This window comes from Kogia breviceps, chromosome 6 (assembly GCF_026419965.1).
Source record: "Kogia breviceps isolate mKogBre1 chromosome 6, mKogBre1 haplotype 1, whole genome shotgun sequence".
Classification (NCBI taxonomy): Eukaryota; Metazoa; Chordata; class Mammalia; order Artiodactyla; family Physeteridae; genus Kogia; species Kogia breviceps.
Window position 1 is genome coordinate 22,156,090 of NC_081315.1, and position 8,411 is coordinate 22,164,500.

At 43.6% G+C, this 8,411-nt stretch overlaps 1 protein-coding gene across 1 annotated transcript in view; it reads right to left on the reverse strand.

The window, feature by feature from the left end:
- Positions 1 to 7,601, reverse strand: part of TBC1D9 (TBC1 domain family member 9) — a 118,200-nt gene extending 110,599 nt beyond the window's left edge. The window contains exon 1 of the mRNA XM_059067522.2: positions 6,567 to 7,601. Coding sequence (XP_058923505.1) covers positions 6,567 to 6,696 — 130 coding nt within the window. The 5' untranslated portion in view covers positions 6,697 to 7,601. The remainder of the gene's footprint in view (positions 1 to 6,566) is intronic.
- Positions 7,602 to 8,411: the final 810 nt, after the last annotated feature.

The window sequence follows — 8,411 nt, forward strand, 5'->3', positions numbered from 1 at the left end:
CTACAGACATTAAAAATATGAGAATATCATTAACAAATTTATGCCAATATATTTGAAGATCTAGGATGAAAAAGATAAATCCTAGAAATAAACAACTTATAAAACTGACAGTAAAAGAAAAATTTTAAACATTTGAATAGCTGTCATACCATTCAACAAACCCACAAAGAACACTTCAAGGCCAGATAACTTCACCTGTGAGTTTTGCCAATGTGTCAAGGTGAAACAATACTGCTATCACACAAAGTCTTCCAGAAAACAGAACAAAGAGTGAGTGAGCACTCCACAACTTATTTTTAAGGCCAGTATAATCTTGACACCAAAATTTGACAAGGATATTGTGAAAAAGAAAAATTATAGGAAAATTCTACTAATTTATCAGGGTGCAAAAATCCTAAATAAAAGATTAGCAAGTGATATTAAATAAACACATAAAAAAACCCAATAACATGTCACAGCTAAGTTGGATTATTTTATATATACAAGTTTGATTTAACACCTGAAAATCAGTTAATATGTCACCACACTAACAGAATAAAAGAGAAAAAAATCATACGATTACCTTAAGAGATATAGCAAAGCATTTGAAAAAATTCAGGATCCATATATAATTTAAAACTTTTAGCAAACTAGGGATAAGAATTCCTTTTAAATGAAAAAAATTATCTACATGGTGCAGCCATTGTGGAAAACAGTATGGAGATTCCTTAAAAAACTAAAAATAGAGTTACCATATGATCCAGTGGACCATATGGTCCACTCCTGGGCATATATCTGGAGAAAACTATAATTTGAAAAGATACATGCACCTCAATGTTCATTGCAGCTCTATTTACAATAGCCAAGACATGGGAGCAACCTAAGTGTCCATCGACAGATGAATGGATGAAGAAGATGTGGTACATATATACAATGGAGTATTACTCAGCTACAAAAAGAATGAAATACCATTCACAGCAACATGGATGGACCTAGAGATTATCATACCAAGTTAAATAAGTTAGACAGAAGAAGACAAATATATGATATCACTTACACGTGGAATCCAAAAAAGACACAAATGAACTTATTTGCAAAACTGAAATAGACTCACAGAAATAGACTCACAATAGAAAACAAACTTACCTACCAAAGGGGAAAGGAGGGGAGGAATAACTTAGGAGTTTGGAATTAACATATAAACACTACTAAATATAAAATAGATAAACAACAAGGACCTACTGTATAGTACAGGGAACTATAGTCAATATCCTGTAATAATCTATAAGGGAAAAGAATCTGAAAAAGAATATATATATATATATATATACACACACACACACACACATATATATATAACTGAATCACTTTGCTGTACACCTGAAACTAACACAACATTGTAAACCAACTATACTTCAATTTAAAAAAATCTACAAAAATCACCATAGTTGATGAACAAATGATAAATATTGAAAGTCTTTCGAGACCTCAAAAGGGAAAAGGATATGTACAATCAGCACTTCTATTCGACGCTGTACAACCTGCCTGTGCAAAATGACAAAGAAAAAAAAATTTAAGCATAAAGATTAGAAAAAAACGAATTTCTCAGATGATATGATTGTGTATGTAAAAAATACATAAGAATCTACAGATAAATTACTAGAATTCATAAGTTATCTAGGCTCTGGATACAAAGTTAATTTTTAAACAATTATATTTCTATAGGTTAGCAAAAAAAGAATTAGAAAATAAAAATTTAAAAAAGAAACAATATACACAGCAGAGTAAAAAAATACCTAGGAATAAATCTAATACAAGATGTGAAAGACGTTTACAGACAAAACTATGAAACATCATTGAAAGAAATTTTGAAAGCTCTAAATAAATAAAGGCATATACCATTTTCATGGACCAAAAGATTCCATATTATAAAGATATTAATTTTGTCCAAATTTATTAATAAACGCAATGTGATCTCAATCAAAATCCCAACAGTTTAAGTCTTTGTTGTTGCTGTTGTTTTGTTTTGGTGGAACTTAATAAGCTGATTCTAAAATGTTGCCTAAATGTAAAAGACAGAGACTAGTCAAGAAACTCTTAAAGAAGAAAATAAGAGGACTTGATCTAATGAATATAAACTCCTATTATAAAACTACAGTGTGGTATTGGTGCAAAAATATTCTCATAGACAAAAGGAATAGAGTAGAGAGCCCAAACACATATTGGGACACTTGAATTATGAACAAGGTAGCCCCATAGAGCGGTGGTGGGAACAGAATGGACTTACCAGTAAATTATGCTGGGATAACTGGATGTCCATAATTTTTTTTTTTTTTTTTGCGGTACGCGGGGCTCTCACCGTTGTGGCCTCTCCCGTTGCGGAGCACAGGCTCCGGACGCGCAGGCTCAGCGGCCATGGCTCACGGGCCCAGCCGCTCCACGGCACGTGGGATCTTCCCAGACCGGGGCACGAACCCGCGTCCCCTGCCTCGGCAGGCGGACTCTCAACCACTGCGCCACCAGGGAAGCCCCCATAAATTATTTTAATTTAAAACTCTAACCCCATCTCACACAATATGCAAAAATTAATTCCCAGTGAATTGTATATCTAAATTTGGGGGTTAAAACGGAGAAGTTTCTAGAAAATAATATAGAAGACTATGGTTATAACCTCAGAGTAGGAAAAGACTTAGTGAACAGAACACAGTAAAACACTAACCATACAGGAAAACGGAATCTGTAAAGGACTTGGTTATTAAAATTAAGAACCTCTTTTCATCCTTAAGAGAGTGAACAGGCGAGCAACAGAATGAAGACTGCGCCACACGTACGACCGACGGTGAGTTCATACCCAGAATATATTTTAAAATACCTACAAATCAGTAAGGAAAAGACAAACAACCCAGTGACAAAGGGGACAAGAGACTTGAACAAGCATGTCACAAAATCTTGCAAACCGCCAATAAACATGAAAAAGCGCTCAGCCTCATCAGGACGGAAAAAGCGAATTAACTCCACAATGTGATCATTGCTGCAAAAGCACCAGAAAGGCAAAAAAAGTTACCAAGACTGACAATGTTGGCAAGGATAACGAGCAGGGGAAGTTCCCATATGCTGTGGTGGGAGTGTGTTGGTACAACTACTTAGGAAACCAGTTTGGTATTATCTACTAAAGTTGACGATACACATAACCTATGAGCTTGCAATTCCTCTCCTGGGTACAGACCAAACAGAAATGCACATCCACAGGCACCAAGAAACACAAACAAGAATGACGACAGCCACCTTATCCATAGACCCCAAATGGACCATCCAAGGTCCTCCAACAAAACGGTGGATAAATGCGGATAAATGATTGTGCTATATTCATATAATAGGTTTCCGCACAGCATCGGGAAATGAAAAAACAACAGCCACAAGCAACAACATTCATAAATATCACAAAGCAAAGAATCCAGACACATGTGAATACAATTCTCCATTATTCCATTCATTCCTTGCTCCAAAAGACAGGCGAAACCAAAATATTGTGTTTAGAGATAGGCGCCTTGTCGGAAAAACTGTAAAGAAAAGTGAGGAAACGTTTACCAAAAAACATCAGGACAGGTTTTCTGATTTTTACCTTCGGGCGAGGGTGAGTAGTGATTGGGAGAGGGTCACAAGAGGGGATTCTAGGGCACTGGCAGTGTTCCAATTTTTATCCTCGTGTTGGTTACAAGGTGTTACTTGTGATAAGTCACTGCACTCTGCATCTCTATTTTGTGCACTTTTTTGTATGTGTACGAAATCTCAGTTAAAGGGCGTTAATAAATAAATGCATCTTCAATTTTTAAAAAACTTCATTGGGTCAATACCCGTGTATATTGCCTGGAATCAAAAAGAGAATAGCTTGAAAAGTGGCGGGGGTGGGGGGGCAAGTATCCTCATTGTGGCCCATTATCTTTTACAGCTTTTGTGCTACCATCTTACCAAGCACTGTGAACCACCGAGCACTCCTGACCAGTTCACAATGAGTGGGTTTCCCACTCATCAGTAATCCATTCGATGAGTGGATGATGGTGCACTGGTCCAGATAATGCACATTATAAAGGTCCTGAGATCTTCCAGATCTCCAATAATGGATACCCAACACTTGCTCTTCCCTCCTCTCCTCACAGGCCAATCTTTTACTTTCTTCAGTGCTCAGCTCCAGGGTCACTTCTACAGGGAATCCTTCCTTGCTCCTACCCCTACCCGGAATGGGGTAACATCTCCTTTTGACGTTAGTGCTGGTCACTTTGTTTGTCCCCACCTCCCAGATCCATCCCTGGGAGGCTGATCCCTAGGCACTAGATCACCAGGACAGTCCATCCAGCCAGCTTCTACTGGGTTCCACAGAGGAGAGGCAATGGCAGAAGCTGGGAGGTGAGGAGAAGAGAGAAGTCGGACATGTCCTCCCCACCCTCTTTTGCTGTGGTCTGTGTTCCTAGGGGTGACTGCTTCTCTGGAGGCCCAAACTCTTCGAGCAGCATCCTTCCTGCCACCTATAACAGCTCTCCACTGCTGTGCCTTTTCACTGGTCCTGGGAACCCTGCCTTCATCTAAGTTGTCTTTTCACTAAATTCTCTTCACTTGAACTAGGTTGGATTCTGTTTTCTGCCGGGACCCTGCGGAATGGAGATTTTATATTCATTTATAGGATAATTTTTATCAGCATCTGTCTCCTCCTGCTAGGCTGTGAGCTTCATGACACTGGCACTTTAGAAGTTACCAACCAATATTTTAAATGATATAGTGAGTTAATGAATGCATGAATGAGCCCACATTAGAATTAGAATATACCATACATTGTACAAGGGTTTCTAAAATGCCCCTCACACATTTGATGTGGCACCAACCAATCTAATAGGCTTTGTTGGCAGGAATATTTTTACTCATTTCAATGATTTCAATTATTCTAGCAATAAGTACAATAGCTATGATTTCTCAATTAAGAAGCTAAGTTTATCTGAAATAAGTCATCGAGGATGAGATTCCAAGTGGACTGCAGTTAATTACTGCTTTAAGAGTCAGTAGGAATGCAATAAAAAAGTTAACTCGAAAAAGAAGGCTCTGCATCTCTTATTTCTTATAACCTATTGCAAATGACTCTAGAAAATAAATACTTAGTAGGTGACGGTGTGGGAAGCGGTTCTCTCCAGGCAGGAAATGTTCTTGGTTAATACAATAAACTATCTACATTGTTGCTTTAGACTTAAAGGACAATCTGGGCTGCTACCAATATTAGATATGCAAGTTTCCTATTAATGTACATAGTTAGACAACTTCTACAAAATGAACTGGAAAATACTGATTCTAGGACACTAATCAGAATTTCTGGAACACAATCTGGAGCTCTGCAGATTCCCTTCTTTTATGGTAGAAAAAGTGCAGAAAAATCAGATTATCTAGAGGCGACCTGATGTGCAAGCAAACTAGTAGATGCTGTACAGTGTGACACTTGAATTCTACTCTTGAGAAAACTAGTTCAGAAATCAGAATCACAACTAAATACACACTATATCAACAATTCTGAGTTCATAGCAGGGCACTTTGAAAGCAACAATTTACCTAGCATGCAAGCTCCTAGTGAGGGATATATTCTGAACTCTGCAGAGGTCAAGGTTCATCTCTTTTCTACAATATCTTTCTTGGTTAAACCTCTCCTGTTTCTTCTGCTAACTTTTTCGTTCTAAAAAGTACCCCAGTTCTGTTCATTCTAACCAAGAGGGAGAGCCGAAGGTCCAATTTCTCTAGTATGGTATGAGTTCAAGATTATCTGTCATCTCCCACCGTGCAAACTAGTTACTTAATAAAAGAAGACCTTTCTAATATGGTACTACTTGGAATAGGCATCTGAGTTTACCATGTGGAATGATATGGCATGGTTTTAGTAATAGTTACAATATTAACAATACCTTGTGAGGGGGGTTGGGGAAGAGACTGAGTTAAAATGATTAAAATGCAGTTATACTTCTGATTCTTTTTATAACCAGACAACTTGCTTTGTTATGCCTAATTAGATGCAACAGCATCAACAAAATTCCTTTTCCTTCCTTTTTCCTTTTCTCTTCAGGCGTAACTGACATAGGAAATGACCACACCAGCTCCTTACTGATTGCTTCCCTGGAAACAAAAGAGCATTTTATACCTGATTCTGCCATTACCCAAAGAGAATGAAGTAAAAATTAACCGCCCTTCCCCTCCCTTGCCCAAATAGAAAGCAGTATTTTTTAAAAGGGGGAGAGGGTAAGTACCGCATTCAATTCCTAAGGACTGATGCTCCCCCCTCCCCAGACTCACTCATCTCCATTATCATAAACATCACCCACTTATGGGGCGCCCGGTACACCAAGGGCCCCATCGCCTGACAGGGTGAGAAAAGAAGCATCTCTTTCAGTAAGAAAATTACGACTCCTGATGCTTTCCACGCACCAAAGCGGGGCGGGTCGCCCAGCCCCAAGGCACAGGGCGGCGTCTCTCGGGTGCCCGCAGCCCAGGGCGGCGGACGGCGGGCGGCGCCGCAGCTCCCGGCCCCCCTCCCGCAGGGACCGGCCGCGGATCCTTACCGGCCAGTCCGCCGCCGCCGCCTCCATCGCCCGCATGCCCCTTCCTCCGCTGCAGGATGAAGTAGGGGTTGGCCCTCTCTGTGATCCACAGCGCGTTGGCCAGCAGCACCTCTTCGGGGTTCACCCACATGTTCCCGGGCGCCGCGGGCGCACGCACAATGGGGCGGCAGGTCGGGTCCCGCGCGCACCGGCGCGCACTCCCGGGCACACGCGCGCCCGCCCGTCCGCTCGCCAGCCCGCCAGCTAGGTGCGGCGGCGGAGAGCGACTTCACCAGGGGGCGGCCCGCGGCGCCCGGGTCACAACAAAGACCCCGCGGGCGGCCGGGGAGGACGGCGAGGACGCGGGCACCGCGAGCAGCATCCTCTCCCTCGCGCCGCCGCCTTCCGCGAGCCCGCGGCCGCAGACGCCCAGGCTCTTCGCTCAGCAGCCCGGCCGGGGCCCACGGCGGCGGGAGGAGAGGGAGGAGGAGAAGGAAGGGGAGCCGGGAGGAGGAGGAAGTGGTGTGGCTCAGTCCCGGGCTCGGGCTCTGCGCCGGGCAGGGCTGCGGGCGCCGCCAGCTGATTCGGCCCCGCGGGTCGGGCAGAGCTGGGCTGGGACGCGGCTGCTGCCACAGCACCCACCCAGGGTCCGGGCCGCCTCCGTCTCTAGCAGCTCAGAGCCCTCGAGGTCACCGCGCGTTAAGACTTCGCGTCGGGGCCGCTCGCACCCTCGGCGAAGCCCAGCTCCCAGCTGGAAGGACGATCCGGACACTGCGAATGAATGACGACAGCGCGGCTCACTAGGAGCGAGCCCGAGCGACACCAGCTTCCGCGGACGCGAATCCTCCCCGGGCCCTGCGCGCCGAGCCGGGCCGCAGCGGCTGGCTTTGGGGGAACCTTCTGGGGACCGGGTGGCGAGCACTCGGCCCCACGCCCATCCCAGCAGGGAGGACCTCGGTGGGTGGGTGTGTGTGTGCGTGTGCGCGCGCGCGCGCGCTCTCTGTGTGTTTATGGTTGACGCTCGGTAGGCTAGCGCCACCCCTCTTCCCAAGAAACGTGTTTCAAGGTTCCAGACTTGGAACTAGAGACCCGGGTCGGAAGTGGACGCAGCCAATGGTTGTCGATGTTTTTGTTTCCTGCATCCCTAGGGCAAGTCATGCGCCAAACGTGTCACCGCCTGTAACCCCGCCCCCTCTGCATTCCATGGTAATTAAAATGGCCCAGCTAAGTGCATTACATCACTTATTTTCTTGACCTGTGGGGCCTGAGCGGTAGCGAAGTTGGAAGCAGCCCAAAAGCTTAGAGCAACTAATTCTTAACCACAGCTGTCCCTATATGAGGCGTTTGGCTCTTCGAGGACAGGACATGGCAGAATTCAAGGATTTATCCACACTTAATAGATGGATTTAAATTTTTTAAAAGAAATATTGAAATTACAGACACACAACCCAGGCCATCCTTATCCCTAGACAGTTTTGCTTTCCTCCGGTATTTCTTTCGAGTCTCCTTGTGGTGATCACAGCCCATCCACCTACGTATCTGATGACCTTTTCCTCACTTCTTTTTTACACCCAAGAGATCTTCAGATAGCTGAGCAAAGAGTCTCCTCTTCCCAGATGATGGGAATTTACTAAGCTCTGTGTGGAGAAAGGGAAGTCTCCCTTCACATTATCACACTGACTGATCTTCTGCCTCTTTAGGAAACATTTTACATCTCTAGGCATTTGTGGAAATGTCATATTTTTAACACAGACTCAAAAATGTCATTTGGCACCTTTGGTCAAGGTACAGTGCCTCCAGTCATGAAAATCTATTGCAAATTTTAAAAAATAAACAATAAGACTGCAAATCATACATCTGTAAAAT